Consider the following 17,922-nt stretch of genomic DNA (forward strand, 5'->3'; position numbering starts at 1 on the left):
AAATTTAAGTTTTCTGCTTTAAGAATAGAAATCAAATACTTTAATGTTATTTGAATAGCAACATGAATTAAAAAAACTGAATTTATGATGCAAAAAGTAGAATAATGGGTATTAACGTTCTGGTCAGTGAGAGTTTAATAGGGATTATTGAAGCACTATGAGTTTTTAACACCATATGCTTGGAAGACTCGAGCTTGATTATAGACGTTTATTTCCTATATAGATCTGTCATGGATCTTGATGCAATAAAGCAGGCCGTTTTATACATGTTAAAAATTGGAAGATTTCATTAAATAAAAGTTGTCTCTAATATACAGCATGACCCTCAAAAAAGTATTTTTAAGCATCTGCAGCCCTTATTTCTCAATGAATTATTAAAAAATGCATATGTCCTTGTTCTCTATAGTATTCCACGTAAGTAGATATAAAAATATTTTTTTTACCTCCATTAACACCGGAGATTTTTAGTGCTAAAGTTTTGAAAAAGTGACTGAGGAAAAAGTAACTTTTAACATGATACGACTTTTTTTGCAAAATTAAGCTAGAAATCCTTTTATTTTTGTTACTAGCAGAAACTTTATACAAAAATGAAATAAAAAATTTAGTTTTTGAGTAAAAAGCATTTTTTTACACATATTTTTTGAGTCTTTTTAGTTTAATGATATTTTGAAAAACTTACTTATTAGGCAAAATTGTTTAAGATTAAAAAACCAAATAAATCTCTATGAATATAGCAGGAAAATTGTTTTTGTTTCACAATCCTAACTTTAATAGCAAAAAAGTTATAAAGAAAATAAAAATAAAACATAATGATTTTTTAGTCTAAAAAGCTTAATTTACCCCTTATTAAATAATTGAGATGTCAGAAAAGTAGGCGGAGCAACTGTCATAATTAATCCTTTTCTATAAATAAGGGTTAATAAATAACCTAAAATTTGCAAATAATCAATTCAATCAATAGTATTTTTTGCCATTAAAAATTTATATTTTTTGGTGGAATAAAAAAGAAATATTTAGTTAACTTGTTTTTCTTTGTGTCTCATTATTCAATTGCCAGAAAAACATAATATAACCATCCAAAAAATAAGAGAAACAAAAAAAAATTCTTTTTCTCAGTCACTTTTTCAAAACTTTAGCTCTAAAAATCTCCGGAGTTAATGGAGGTAAAAAAAATATTTTTATATCTACTTACATGGAATACTATGGAGAACAAGGACATATGCATTTTTTAATAATTCATTGAGAAATAAGGGCTGCAGATGCTTAAAAATACTTTTTTGAGGGTCATGCTGTAGGTATTAGATAATAAAGAGGAAAATAACAGGTACGTCCAAGGGGTGGGGGGGGGGGGGAGGATTTAAAGTTTGAAATAGTCTCCCCCAAATAAAAAAGCTTAAACGTCCTTGTAAAGAGTTCAGCCCTCCCAGTGGAATTATTTTCCCAGAAAATATTTATAAACAAAAATCCCATATAATGCTCTCTTGAGAAGGAGAAACATATAGCTTCATTATTTTGCAAGATCTTAAGTAATATACAAACAGCCTAACTGTTAAATAACAAGTATGACTACATCAGTACAAGCAAAGCTTTTATACGGTGGGACAAACGAACATTAACACTCTAATTATAGAAAGATTTGCTTTTAAAAAGTAGGGAAAGTTTCAACTTTTAACAAGAGAGTTAATTGATCAGTCTACACAAAATCAACTCTAATGTGCATATTTATCTATTTAAATCATGTCATGTACCCATATATATGTTTTTGTTGGAAGGGGGGGGGAGGAGGGGGAAAGATATATTTATTCTAAAAATAAATTTTTAAAGCATACCAACTAAAGAAAAATAAGATAAACTATTGACAATTAATTTCATAAAAAGCGAAGGAAACAACATTAAAGTGTAGTACAGTACGAATATAGATTTATTGTATAATGGATATAATTCACGTGGATTAGTTCGAAAATTCTGTCGTGAATTTAGGTTGCTACTTTAGTCCTTATTAATTGGTCAGTACTTGATACGCTAGATTAGAACTGGTTCTCAGTCTTACTGAAAAATCATGTATATCATCGTTTTACAGACAATTTTTCTTGAATATTAAAATAAAAAAAATATATACCAGTTTTATTAATCTAAAACAAAACTGGTGTTCATCTTATAATTTTTTATTTTATTATCCGCGGAAAGCTGTCTATAATACGATGCGATAAATAATTATTACAGAATAAAAATCTCTAACCTAGTTTGTTGCTTATTTATATATTTTGTTAAATATATTATTTTTAAAATGCATAATTAGGACTTTTGGGTGTTTCCAGAGACACGTTAAAGTATTCTAAATAATAGAAAATAGAACACAATAAACAAAGATTTAATAGTTATTTATGACAACATAATATGGACAGCTTTACGCGGATATTGAAATTAAAATTTATAAGGCCCAAGCTAACAAAACTGGTATTAATTTTATGATTTTTATTTTCTTATTTGTGGAAAGTTGTTTGTAATTGCAATGCTTTACAAGATTTTCAGTATGGCTGAAAACAGGATCTAATCCAGCGTATATTAATCGGTTTATTAGTTAAAAAAACACATTGAGAATCGAATGCATAAAAGGGTTTTATAAGTAATGAGAATAAGAATGATAAAATATTAACTTACAAATTAGTTTTAAGAAAAAATTTACTTATTTGGGTGTTTCTTAATTTTATATTTGCATTTTATCTTTAAAATGTATCTTCCCGTTACTTTTTAGAAGCGAAGCTACTCTATAATTTACTTTGTCTGTCCGTCAGTTCGTCCGTAACGCTGTTGGGAAATGTGGGTTTCTCGGCTCCTATTCAAGATAGACAGTTGAAATTTTTAGTGAAGATTCCTATGACATATGCCCATTTAATCTATACAATGTTTTGTCCATCTGTCTGTTATTTGGGTGCTAGATCGATTCCTAGATTTTAGAATTTTAGTGATTTTCTCAATTCCTATTCAAGATAGAAGGCTGAGGCTCTTTCAGAAATTAATTTATTTTACATTCTACATATCTTCACTAAGTTCTATTAAGATTTGTTTATTAATTGGGGTGCTAGATCGATTCCTAGATTTTTAGGTTTTTGTGTTTTTCTCGATTCCTATTCAGGATTGATGGCTGAAATTAAAGGCTTCCTGATTTCCCTATTTTATCAAGTTTAATGATAATTGTGTGACACTGCTCTATAGTAAATTTTTTCGAGATATCCATTCATAATTTTTGAGCTTCGCTACTTATAGATGTTGTCAACCTTGTTCATTAGTATACTAATGAAAAAGAGTTTTTTTCAATTATTTATTATTACTTGGATCTTTCACCAAGTAACAAGTGAAACGTTTAGCTGGCTAAAATAACGATCCTCAGCATCTACCCCATTTACCCCAAACCGTTACCTCCTATTGAATGAACGAACTGGTCAATAAGTAATGTCCATGTTAGCAACCTAAATGACGACCTGTCATAATATCCACGTATATTCTACATCCATTTTTTTCTCTCACAGATATGAACAAAATAACAAATTGATTGGGGAAAATTTTTTTTGTTAAAAGTGACCTTTCCCTGCATGCCTAATAGACATTAAACTCAGGGATCTAAAGGGATAAGACAATGTTCGATAAATTAATGTACATTGTTCATAAAGAGATATAAGTTTTCCGGAATTATAATATAGGGAGTAGATTTGATATCTGCATCAAATTTTAAGGATTTTTTTTATAAAATTCGTTTTTTGTATAATTCTTTATCTAAAAGCGGAAATACATATTAAGTTAATTAATTTTGGCATCTGTGATTGGTGGATTTAAAAAATCTGCGCTCTGATTGGATGTCGTACATCATTCAACCAATTAGAGCGCAGGTAGTTTAAAATCCACCTATCCTATTGGTCAAAATTAATTAACTTAAAATGTATTTTCGCTTTTAAATAAAGAATTTTACAAAAAACGAATTTTATAAAAAATCCTTAAAATTTGATGCAGATTTCAAATCTACTCCCTACATTAAAATTCCGGAAAACTTATATCTCTTATTGTACATCCCCAATGATAATACTCAAAATTAGTTGTTGAATCGTTTGGAGACCCAACTTAATCAACCAACCAATAGAAATTCAATAAAAGTCCCAAAAGTTGGCTTAACAACTTTGGGGACTAGTGTTATAAACAGCCTAATGTCGCCTCCCTCCCTCCTTGAATTAAACTCGTGATTTACAAAAGCCCCAAACACGCTACCTAAACTAAACTATTTGACAAGTTGGAGTGGCTTCAAATAAGCTAAAATATAAATAGCAAATGAAATATATTATTAATACTTTTGCATTATACAAATGGATGTATAATACGTGGATATTGTAACCTGGTAAGTTTTGTCGTCAATTTAGATTGCTAATAAAGTCATCAGATATTGGTCAATGCGTTTCTCCATGGTCAGGGGATGGGATGTGGTATTATTATATTAGCCAACTGGAAGAATCATTTTATTATAGTAAGGAGAAATCTAGTACAATATCCAAGTAATTCTCAATCCATTAAAAAAAAGGCGTTTTTTCGTAATTTTTCACAGTAGCTTTTCTCCTATTTCTAGGGCTCTAACCCAGCGGTGCCATTTGTCTAACCCTGCGGGGCAATCACCTAATCAAATATAACCTAACTTAACCTAAAAAAAACCTATTAAAAGCCATTTTTAAAATACGACGAATCAAGGGGCGTTGCCACGAAAGGGACTATATCCGAATTTTGTAGAGCATATTTAATCAACATTCGTCCGTTATTATGTTACTAAGTCATATTAGTTATGTTAATTTGCTGTATCATATTATTGTTTTGTATTTGGCGGATTTTTAAAAAAACAAATGAGAAATTGATTGAAAATATTTTCCCTAAATGAAATATTTTTTTTCTGTATCTTAGAAAAATGATACATGTTTCATTTCTAAAATCTACTTAAGTATGCTCTTTTTTGTATGATGGGTCTTTTACAATAAATATGCACCTAATAAATTCAAAATATACAGTTTTAAAAATGTCAAAAACCTAATAGGTTGATCATTTTTAGCCTACAGCTAACTGTTAACACGTAGAGAGAAGAAATTTATGCGGTTTTTAGGCATAATAAAGTATAAAATCATGATTTTTAAGCAACGCTTTTATAAACTATTGATTTAAGTCATTTAAATGATATTTTAGACGTTGAATACGTAGACAGACCTTTCTTTCCCCCTATATTTACTGATGTCAAAACAGATTTTAAATACAATTGGGGGGAAGGTTAATTCTTTTATATAAAGTAGTAAGTTTTTTTTATCTGAATCTGAAGACTTCATTAGCTTCTTAATTTATTGATCTTTCCTTTTTAGGAAGCTTTACATATATTCTGGAAGGGTTTTAAGCTATTTAATTTTAGATCAAAGCATTGGATTGGTTTTAAGCTATTTATCTGCCTTTTTTTTATAATCCATTGAATACAGATTCAATAGTTGCTAAGGGCACATCCGCAAGTTATAAATAACGAAAAAGATATAATTAAGAAAAAAATGCCTTTTTAATATCATCCCTGTTATAAAAATGAGTATTTTAATAAAATTATGGATTTTCATGATTTCATAAATTTCTTTGTTTTAAAATTTGTTGATTTAACAAAAATAGGAAAGTGCATAACTCGCAAATATTATAAGCATTGTTTTCGATATTAGAGTAAAACACTAGAGGGAGAAAGGGTTAAATAATTGTACCTCCACATCGCAACCACCTTGTGCAGCCTTTCTATTGGGTCATTGAAAGTCAACCAATTGTGTCGCTTGTATTAACACAGCCAAGTAGCAGAAAATAATTTAGAAGCAGACGAAAGAGGTCTTTGAAAAAGAAAGAGAGGTAGTTGTCTGAAGATACATTTATACTATAGATCTGTTTTTTAGATCAATCCTTAAAACTTTTTTGGGAGAGTGTAAAACCTAGAAAAAATGACCACCTCCCAATTTTTTACGTTTTCTTTATAAAACTTAAATTGAAATTAATAGAAATAAGCGTCAACAAATATCGATGGATTCGAAACCAACTAATACCCTCCGGATTAGAACCGGTTCTCAGCAATACTGAAAAGTAATGTACAGTCTCGTATTACAGACAATTTCCCACGAATATTGAAATAAAATCATAAAACCAGTTTTGTTAGCTCAGGCCCTCAGCCCCTTTGGGTTAAAAAAACTTATATAGTATAATTTTTTATTTTAATATCTGGGGAAAGCTGTCTTTAATATGATGCTATAAATAACTATTCTCAAATATTGCACAAAAAGGTACATATTTTAAAGATGTTTATTATCTATTATTATTATGCAATATATTTAGGATACTAAATATTTGCCAATTATTGCAGTTTTAACATTGCAAATTATAGAGGGGCTACAATTTCAGAAAATACAATAGCAGAATTATTTTAAAAGTAGTGGACAAATTCATAAAAAATGAAGAGGGTTTGACCCTATTAATGGATTAAGTTGTGCCTGTTTATTGACTATGACATTCTCCAAACTCTTACAATCAATATCATGCACCTAACAAAGCAGCAGTATGTGCAAATTTTGTTTATTTTAAATAAAAATTGTAAGGCTAGCAGAGGAGCTTTCAATATCACATTCTTAATCAGGGATCTTAAAGGATGGACAATGGTTGATAAATTGATGTACATCCCCAATGATGATACCAATATAAAGAGATAAGACAATGGCCGATAAATTGATGTACATCCCCAATGATGATACACAATATTACCCCTTATGTAGATTATGATTAGTGGTTGAAATGAATCTACACTCAACTTAATAAACCAACCAATAAAAGTCCCCAAAGTTGTAAAACGAACGAATAAGAAAATGTTATGATAAACTTTTGGGGACTAGTGTAATAAACAGCTCAGTGCCCCCCCCCCCTCCTTGATGTTTAATATGATTTTCGTATCGATCAAGTACTTTGTAGAACGTTTATAAATTGGGCTCGTGAATAATTTTAATTGTAGATGATTAGAATTTGACAGGGGTTACAAAATGTAATTTCCGAGGGAGCTTATTATTTTGACAGGCCATTTTAAACATCTATTTTAGTTCTAAATAAATATACCTTAATTTCATTATGATATTTTTTTCCTTTTGTGTTTTTGTTAACTATTGGGCACCTTTCGTTTGTAAAAGTTTTGGAAGGTTTTTTTCCTGTGCGATATCTCTTGGAAGGGTGGTGTTACCTTACCTAAAGATAGTCAAGAACCTTGTCTGAACCTCTAATAAGCTTCTCTGTAAAGGAGAAACATATCAGACCATATCTATGGATAGACATCCTGTTTCATTAATATAAGGATAAAAATGAACTTGAATCAAAAGTCGGCATTATAGCATTAAAGGTATTTTTAGTACAACATTACAACAAAGACGTCTTATAGGCTTACACTAAATTATCATTATCATTAGCCTGATTTTTACGTCGACAAAATGTTAACATTATCTATTTTTATATGATCATGTAAATAAATTCACTATGTTTTGTTGTATTTTCACAGTAGCTCTTAATAGGTTATTTTAGGATATTATTTTGAATTAATGATTGCCCCGCATGGTTAGGATATTGGCAACGAAGGGTTAAAGCCCCCCGCTGAGGCTAGAAATATTAGAAAAGCTACTGTGAAAATACGACGAAAAACGCTACTTCGTTTTTTTCCATAATCCAAATTTTATTTTCAATTTTGAAGCTACAAATAATTACGAAATAAAGGGAAGATTAATGTATCCTCTATTAACATATCCCTAAATATACATAATAGATTTCACAATCAAACTGTAATATAAACATGATCTATAGAGCGAAACAGATTTATACTAAATGACAATATCATAACTATCTATTTGAGGTCAAATGTTAAATTAAAATCAGAGAAAATTTAAATAGTAATAATGGATCTATTATTACTTGGATCTTACACCAGATTATAATGTACTCTGATAACGTAGATCTAAGAGCTGGCTAAAATAACGATCCAATCCACTTTACCCCATCCCCTCTGAATGAACCAACTGACCAATAATGTTAGCTACCTGAATTGATGACAATTTTTCCCCTGTCATAATATCCATGTATATTCTATATCCAATAAGATAATATCAATAATGATAATAATTCATTAATAATGATTAATTGGAGAATTAAGTTTGCTTAGATTTGAGACTGCGCCAAACGGCACCCAAAAAATGACGTCATATGAAAAAAATAACCAATGAGAGGCGAATAAAAATTTTACCACTGCATTGGTCAATTGCGATGTATACTGGCCTCTCATTGGACAACTTTATTTCATGACGTCATTTTTTGGTGTCTCTTAGATTTTATTATAAGTCATTGAGTTTTCAATATTTTGATTTCAAAATTGCTTAAATGCGACATCCTATTGTATTTAGCAGGAGGGCATATTATCCCCCCATACCAATACAGTAGTACAAGTCGTACAGACGAACATTAACACATAAATAAACAGGATTTATTTTAAATTTAAGAAATATCTTAAATATATCCTTATAGTAAAGTAACAGGATGTCTGTTTGTCTGTGTGTTTGTGTGTCTGTGTGTCTGTACCGAAGGATCTCGCTAACCGCTGAACCGATCGGGTTCTCCTTAACAGGGTAGCTTCTCATAAGTCCCGGGAAGGTTTATAACTATTTTCTTGGGAGGTGGGACACCCCCAACTCCCCAAAAAATGAAAAATACCCCCCCCCAAAAAAAAAAAAATTTCGTTTTATAACTAAAATTAAAAATGATGGGGAGGGGGGGGGGGCACCGGGCAACCCCCTCAAAAAAAAAAAAATTTAACCCCCAAAAATATTTTTTAAATTTTTTCTTTTAAAATCTAAAATAAGAAATTGGGTTATAAAATTCGACTCCCCCCTCCTCAAGTGCACCTAGAGGCCTCTAGGGGCGTAGCCGCTAGTACTTTGATAAAGTAGGTAATATAAAGACATACTACATTCAAAGACTTGATTATAACGACGCTTCGATTATAACATTGCATCTAATCTTCATAAGACTTTTTCATAAAAGTACATCATTAAAAATAATTCTAAATCATCAAATATGAAATAAACAATAGAGGCCTCTAAGGGCACTTGAGGAGGGAGGAGTTGAATCACAAAACCAATTTTTTTATTTTAGTTTTTGAAAAAGATTAATTTTTTGGGGGTGGGGGAAATTTTTTCTAGGGGCGATTTCTCTTGGGAGGCTGGTGGTACTCTCCCCCAAAATAGTTATAAACCTTCCCGGGGCCTATAAGAAGCTACCCTGTTAAGGAGAACCCGATCGGTTCAGTAGTTAGCGAGATCCTTCGGTGCAGACAAACACCAAAAAATCCTTTTACTTTATTATAAGGATTAGAGATGCTTCGCTTTCTAAATTGTACCTATTTGCTATGACAATCATCGTAGAAAATTTTTGCATTTAAAAACAAATTAGAGTTTGAAAATTCCAACGAACTCAAAAGTTAATTATAAATGCCTCTCTCACTTACAAACAGAACAACTATATTTCTTCGGTGTTTATTAAAACTGTTAAAAATATTAAGATAAAAAGTTATGACAAATTCAGACTTTATGATAGTTTTGTCAATAATTTTAACTTTTTACTTTGAAACTTGAATATGAAACGGTAATAATTGGTTCCAGGACAAACGCAGGTGTCCCGAACGTGTTATAATATTAATTCAAGTAAGTATTCCTATAAAGGTTAGGCTAGGTTAAGATATTAATATACAAATAAACCCCCTGCAGGGGTTATGCACTTAAAAACTTAGAATATGGTTTAAAATAGTTAGGTTAGGTTAAGTTTCTACTCTTGCGTTTGTCCACTCCGACGTTTGGGACTCCTGCGTTTGTTCTAGGACCTATTAATCATGATGCTTGTTTGCTTCTTATTATTTTAAACACATTGTATGAATACTAATAACTATAAATCTTAAGTATTAAGGTTGATAAGCATATATTGCTTAAATGAAATATCTATGGACAGGCTATATTTCCAGGGATAAATGGATAGGTTGTTATATTCTAAGGCAATACCATATTAATAGAAATAAGAAGTAAGAGAGAGAGAGAGAGAGAGAGAGAGAGAGAGAGAGAGAGAGAGAGAGAGAGAGAGAGAGAGAGAGAGAGAGAGAGAGAGAGAGAGAGAGAGAGAGAGAGAGAGAGAGAGAGAGAGAGAGACAGAGAGAGAGAGAGAGAGAGAGAGAGAGAGAGAGAGAGAGAGAGAGAGAGAGAGAGAGAAATATAGAGAGAGGGAGACAGATAAAACTAAGGAGAGAGTTGGAGAAACGTAGGGTAGGGGACATAAGAACTAAATAGCCTAAAACAATCAAAGGACCTAAAGAAGCTTCCATAAAATGGAGAGCTTGATCGGTTTAGTAGTTATTGAGATCTTAAGCTTCAGACAGAAAACCCTACTACTTTAGGATTTCCCATACCTAACTTCCTGACAGTATCTCATTGCTCATTTACAAAGTCCCGTAACCACGGCATGCAACTACCAGATAAATATAATTCTCAAAGATTTTAATAATTATTATAAAAGAAATCAGTAACCTAGCATAAAATCTGACCAATAACCTGATTTGAAACCGAATAATATCCGCAGGATTAGAGCTGGTTCTCAGCCACAATAGAAAACCATGTATAGCATATAGTACTAAAGATAATTTTTAGATAAATAATCATAAAATTAATACCAGTTTTAATCTGTGATAGTTTCTCTTGTGAAGGGTCCAGCAATTCCTCCCAAAAGGGATAAAATTCTTCCCAAGGCTTATTCTATGCTTCACTGAAAGGGAGAACCAAATAGGTTAAGACATATACACATATACATCTTACTCATTTAATAGAAGCTTTTCACAGTGTCTATAAAAAATGACGTCATACTTGCTTACCATTGGTCAATTAAACTAATTAGACACTAGAAAGAGCTTCCATTTTATATTAGAATTATTAAATTATTTTATTTCATTTTGACACCTGATAAAATGTTTTTTTCCATTCTGTTTATGAAAATGTTTTCAATAATCCTAATGCCTTTCTCTGTTAGCTTTAAGCTAGAATTGTGTGAATTTAAGATAATGTATTAATTTTCCTGGAATATTTCCCATAATATTGTTTAATTGTTAGTAAGCAAGTTATTAAAAGCGAAGCGAAGGGACACTCCTATCGGTTTCAAACTTTGCATGGGGATTCCTGTAGGAGTTAGTTACGATTTAGAAAGCGTATAATGCAACTCTATAATCATTACCAGAATGTCTTTTATAAACATGTTGATTTTTTTATTTCTTTAACAACAAATTTTTATGTGATCTAATTATCCGATTGTTCTGATATTTGGTATACTGATTCCTGGGATAACAAGGTACAATATTATAAGCAGAGCAATTCTATAATCAAGTTCTATAAGTGTAAGTATGTCCATAAACATTATCCTGTATCAAGAAATTTTTCAACAAATTTACTCGCAATTTTGAGAAAGACTAAACTACATAACTTTTGTGTCACTTTTTAGGAAGACGATTCCTGTGACGTCATATTTGCTTTGACTCTTATTCATTTATATTCTGATTATTCAGTTCTAACACTATACAATTGTTAATGTCCGTTTGTCCTACCGTTTCAGAGCTTCGCGTTTATGGATGTTGTCATCCTTGTTAATATAAAGTTTGTTGCCAAATTTATGGCATTTAACCTAAACTAAGATATTAAAAATAACCATATAGCATTGGTAATTTGGAATTACGTTAAGAAAGCTAAATTTGACAAAGTGTATTAAAAATCACCCATGTGACGTCATAAAAATGAGGGAGATGAGAGAAGAAGTGGATAGAAAACCCCTAAAAAAGAGATGGATAATCCCATATTCTTAGGACGTCAAATGGTTGATTTTGAACACAATTTGGTCTTTGTCTTAAATTTTGCAACAATTGAAATAAATTTAACGATGAATAGAGGAACATCGCAAAAGAATTCATTTTTACCTACCAATTAAAAGTTTAACTGCTAGCAAACTGCATTATGTTCTTTTGTAGCGACTCGGCTGTTTCAGGGTTTCGCTGATAATTGCTGAAAAATCGAGGATTTTTAAGCAATGACTTATATCGAATAAAATTTATACAATAAGTTGCATTATAACAAAAAAATATAGTATCAGTATCTTTTGACGACTGTTAAAAGCTAGGGTTGTTGGTCGCTGCTGCAGGACTTAGGTAAACCCTCTCCTTATTTGTTAAGAGCTAATTAATTTCAGCTACAGCTGCCAAGCCCTGTATTATGTATTATGTGTACTGTGTTTTCATAAGTATGAAAAAAAAAATATTTGATGATGGGCAAAAAAAACTTATTGCATACAATTCCGGTATTTTTTATTCAAACTGCCTATTAAAAGATCACTCTTGAACTTTGATATATTAGTCTCAAACAATACAGCATTGATTCTGTAATAGTTTATTTATCACATCGTATTATAGACAGCTTTCCGCAGATAGTGAAATTAAACTCGTATTAATTTTATGATTTATATTTTAATATTCATGGGAAATTGTCTGTAATGCGACGCTATACATGATTTTTTAGTATAACTGTGAACTGGTTCTAATTCAGCGGATATAAATTTGCTCTGAAGCCATATTGAAATGAATTTTAACCCTTACAGATCGGGGGGTGGGGCTCAAAGAGCCCCCCCCCCCTCTAGTTTTTTCAATCTCATTTTTTTTGTAGGTAAGATGGAGAGCTGTAACTTCATGACTTTTTAAGTTTAGTAATTATACGTCGGCAAGAGTTGATTTTATTTGGATATCGGCTCTGTGTCGGTCGTGGTGTCCGGTCAAAGTCGGTTGGGTAGCAAAAAAAATTAGAAAAAATTCTAAATAAATCTTAATTTCTACATTATGACTTTTTGTGTATAAGGTAGAAACCTAAATTTTTTTTGGTGAATACTTAGATATCAATGACCATCTGAGAAAAGTGGTGTTATGACCGTTTGACCGCTCCCTGACCGACTTTATGACTGATTTTTGCCCGGCTTTTACTACAGACATATATCATGAATATCGTGGCTTCTATTACAGCTAGAGACCTATAATTTTTTTTGGTAAATCCTTGAGCAATAATAAACAGATAAAAATATTAATTTGCGCCGCCAACCGCCGTTTTACCGCCGTAACCGCCGAAAATGGCGGTTTCCGTTATTTGCCGTTTTTCGGCGATGATCAGAAAAAGTAATTTTTTTGTTATGAAAAATAAAAGTTTGTCCTAAAATTTGGTCATCCTAGCTGCAAAATTGGCCGCTCTACAGCTGTTTTAAAACTTAGCGGCTGGCCGCTAAAAAGCGGCTAAGGAGCGGTCTGACTGCTATGACTAGAAAAAGTAATTTTCTCTAAAAATACACATGAACCACCAGAATTTTACGTCTTTATCTGTACCAGGAGCCGAGATAGAGGGGGGGGGGGGGCTCTTTGAGCCCCCCCCCCCCCCGATCTATTAAGGTGGGAATTGGGGCCCGATCTGTAAGGGTTAAGTAATTCTTAGAAACTTATTCATTTCAGATGGCTAAAAACTGCGCTCAAGTTCTAAGCCATATCAAAAATAAACATATCGTAATATTATATAAAATTTCATAAAAAAAGAAAATACTGAAGATGATTAAAGTCCCTCCACAGATTATGACGTCATGCGATAGAATAACCAATGAGAGGCCAGCATAAATTTTACCATTGCATTGGTCAAGTACAGTGTATACTGGCCTCTTATTGGCTATTCTATCGTATGACGTAATAATCTGTGGAGGGACTTTAATCATCTTCAAAATACTTATATTTAATAGTGTTCTTTTATAATGAAGCTTCCTAAAGGTCATGAGAAGGTTAATAACTAACTATTTTTTGGGAGGGCACTCATTTAGTCAATTTAGAAACTACAGAACCTATAAAAATTATTTCCAATAATGTAAGGTCTACGAGTTTACCTTTACCGAGAAGTAAAGACCAAAAATAGGTGAGAATATGTGCTATTATACAACTTACATGCATATAGTGCATTCAATTTAGCAAATTTTTAATTGAATATCAACAAAAATATAAGAATATTGGCTATTAATATATCTAAAAGATATCTTAAAATGATGCTTACAAATTTACCATCTTAATTAAGCAAAAAAATTTTTTTAATTTTAACATAATAATTTCTTACAATAGATGTGAGTATAACCTATTTTAAATGTAGGTTTTTTTGATGGTTTTTATAGGAACTTACTAAACACTGAACCAATATATATTATTATTATAATTGTATTATGGTTCTTCATATTGTGTAAAAATATTAGTTTAGATGTAAAAACATCGAACATGTGCATTTATCGGTATTTCAGTAAAACAGCAAAATTTATTATGTAGAAGATTTATAATATTTGCGGCTGATCCTGTAGCTTTTAGGTGAGTTCTTAAAGGGAATGTAGACCCAAAATGTAAAAATTTAGCTTCTGGTTGATATATTTCCAAGAAAACGATGATACGCCTTCCCTTAATTATATTTAAAGTTTTCTAAAAAATTCAAAATTAAGTGTACAGCAAAATTTATTTCCTATTTATTTTATATTGAAATAGTTATAAATTTTTCAAATTTCTCATGAAAACTTACGTATAATATATGTTTTCGTCTTCCCATCTATGATTATATGTCCGCGCTTGCGTATGCACGCAACATTTAGACCTCTATGCACTCTAACGCGCGTAATAGTAATTCATGATTATAATTATATCTTTAGCGCATCATTATAGCAATTCAATTTCTTACAGAGATAGAGCACCTAGAGAATGTATTTAGTGTGTATCAGTTTTTGAGGACAAAAGGCTGTTTATTGCACAAGTCCCCAAAATTTTATAATTACAATTACATATCAGTTGGCGTAATAACTTTGGGGACTTTTGTTGATTTTTGATTGGTGAGTTCATTAAGTTGAGTTTACAAACGTTTTAACTACTAATGGTAGTCTATAGAAGGGGGAATTTTGTGTATAATCATTGGAGATGCCCATTAATTTATCGGCCATTGACTTGTCCCTTTAGATTTCTGGTTGCAGTGAAGGGAAAGGAATATTAAGGGATAGGGAAGGAAAGGAAAGAAGAAGAGAAGGGTATTGGAAGGGAGGGGAAGATAAGTGTGGGGAAAGTAAATTATCAGCTATTTCTAACATTACAGACAGACAGACGGAATCATGTACACAAACATTATAGAGTAGCTTCGCCAAAAAATGTAGTAATTTTTACATTACAATGCTTTGAACAAATTTTTTATTCAATTAAAGTTGATGTTCGATTGTAATGTTTAGTCAAGATTGTATTTTGGAGTGCTATTTTGATGCTCAGCCAAATAGCAACAATTTTATGCTCATTTACGCAATGTAAATAGAGAGAGTTAACATACAATGTTACACCAGATTAAATTGTTATATATATTAGTACTTTATTGTTTAAATTAAATTATTAAATCAGTATCCTTTGCATTTAGTACTTCTGCTTAAGCAATATCAATTTATGATCCGCTATTCCAATTGAATAGTTAAGTAAATTTTTATATGTTTGTCCTATAAAATCTCACTAACAACTGCAATAACCGATTGAGTTCCCCATTTTATGAAAACTTTACAAAAGTCCCTAGATATTTTTAGGTAAATTTATGTTTGTCTAAGGATATTTTACTCAAGAGGCTTATAGATCAGATTTTTATTTATTTTGCTGTTTAATTTTTTGCTGTTTAATTTTTTGCTGTTTAGTAATAAACCAAAGTAAATACACGAAATATGTATGCTTAACCTAAAAGTATACAATACACATCATAAATTAGGTTTTAAATGTTTAGAAAAAGGCGAAAAGCTTTAAAATCACGTAAATAATAGTTATACGTATACATATCTAAAGCTTTCCTGAAATATTAATTCAATCCGGTGTTTTGGTATGTGAGATCTTAAAATACAGGCAAAAAATTACAAAAAACTACAGGCCTCTTGGGGGCAATTGAGTTATGGGAGAAAGTCATACCCTCCCCCCCTTTCAATTTTAGTTTCAAAAATAAAAAATGAAAAAATAATTTTAAAAAGTTTTTTTTCTTTTATAAAAAAATGTTTCATGAATTGGTATTAAAAAAGTGACGAAATGAAGGAATAAATTGCTCTGTATTACACCAACCTCTATTGAAAATTATCCTTACTTAATGATTGCTAATGATTATTTCCAGAAATAATAATAGGGAACTAAATAATTATTTTCTAGGGATAATGTTTCAAAACTACCCATTATGGTTTAATAATTCTTATTTTACAAATCTCAACCTCAGTCATGTTACTAAAGCAATTAGTTCTTTGTTTGTTTCTTTAGATCTCGTAAACGGTTTAAAGATAGATCTAAATTTAGTCTTATTACTTGGATGTTGCACCAGATTTTCATGTACATAAAGTGATACTCACAACTGGCTAAAATAACTATACCTCTCATCCACTCCATATACCCCGTCCCCCTCCAATCCCTTATCAACGAATGAGGTCTATATTAGCAAACTAAATTGACGACAAATTTTCCCCTGTCAATATACCCACGTATTCTATATCCATTTTTATACAATAAAATTATATTTTAGGATCGAGTATCTAATCTTCAGTCAAGATTTCAAACCAAGAATAGTTTCAGGTAAATATTTTCAGAAGAGTAGCTGTCAGGGATCTAAAGGGATAAGACAATGGCCAATAATTTTATTTAAATCCCTAATGATGATACACAAAATTACCCCTTTCACGTTTTGACACTTAACTTCATAAACCAACCAATCAAAATTTAATAAAGGTCCCTAAAGTTGTTAAACCAACGAATACGAAAACGTTATTATTAAATTTTGGGGACTTTGGGGACAAACAGCCCAATGCCCCCTCCCTTTCTAGTAGCTACTCTATAAATTTAGTATGTCAGAATGTATGAACCAATAATATGGCTAGTTGGTTCCTTCAATGTTTTCCTATTGGCTGATGTATAGAGAATTGATCTATAGTATAGATGTATATATGTATACAGACAACTACCTCCCTTCCTTTTTCAATGACCTTTTCGTATGCTTCTAAATTATTTTCTGCTACTTGGCTTTATTAATATAGCGACACCATTGGTTGATTCTCAATAACGCAATAGAAAGGTTGCAGAAGGTAAATGCAAGGGGGAGATACAGTTATTTAACCCTTTCTCCCTCTAGTGTTTTACTCTAATGTATAGAGTATGTATCTAGATCTTTTATTTATATATTTTTTTATAAACAAACCATAATTGCTTTAAAAGTGCAAGGGTCGGTCCGTCCGTCCGTCAGGAACGGATAGCTCTGTTTGTTAAATTAGGCATGTTAGAGTTGTCCTATTGATTTCAATTTTGCATGGTGATTCCTGTAGTAGTTAGGTAGCAACTCTATAATCATTACCAGAACGTCGGTTCGTCCATTTCAAACATGTCGATTTTTTCACAACAAATTTATATGTGATATTAACATCCGATTGATCTGATTTTTGGAATACTGATTCCTAGGACAAAAAAGTACATCTCTATAATCCTAAAAATGTAAGTATGTCATCAAACATTATCCTGTATTTCAGCAGTTTTTAACAACTTAATAGTTTTTTCGACTTTTATATATATTTGTATTTTCTAATTAATCAGTTCTGACACTCTACAAGTGTTAATGTTCGTTTGTTCTACCTTTTCAGAGCTTTGCTTTTATGGATGTTGTCATCCTTGTTTTTTTTTCTATGTCCTTCGCTTAATGTTGGTGAATTAAGTAAACTAGTTGGTATTATTACATTTACCAT

The 17,922-nt window shown here is 31.1% G+C and overlaps 1 protein-coding gene across 1 annotated transcript in view; it reads left to right on the forward strand.

Moving 5' to 3' along the window:
• Positions 1–17,922, forward strand: part of LOC145328859 (uncharacterized) — a 98,302-nt gene that overhangs the window by 14,836 nt on the left and 65,544 nt on the right. Inside the window, exon 2 of the mRNA XM_080172767.1 lies at positions 16,716–16,765. Within this exon, the coding sequence (XP_080028893.1) occupies positions 16,716–16,765 (50 nt within the window). The remainder of the gene's footprint in view (positions 1–16,715; positions 16,766–17,922) is intronic.

The sequence above is a fragment of the Acartia tonsa genome, chromosome 9, assembly GCF_053477335.1.
Source record: "Acartia tonsa isolate MP-2025a chromosome 9, ASM5347733v1, whole genome shotgun sequence".
NCBI lineage: Eukaryota > Metazoa > Arthropoda > Copepoda > Calanoida > Acartiidae > Acartia > Acartia tonsa.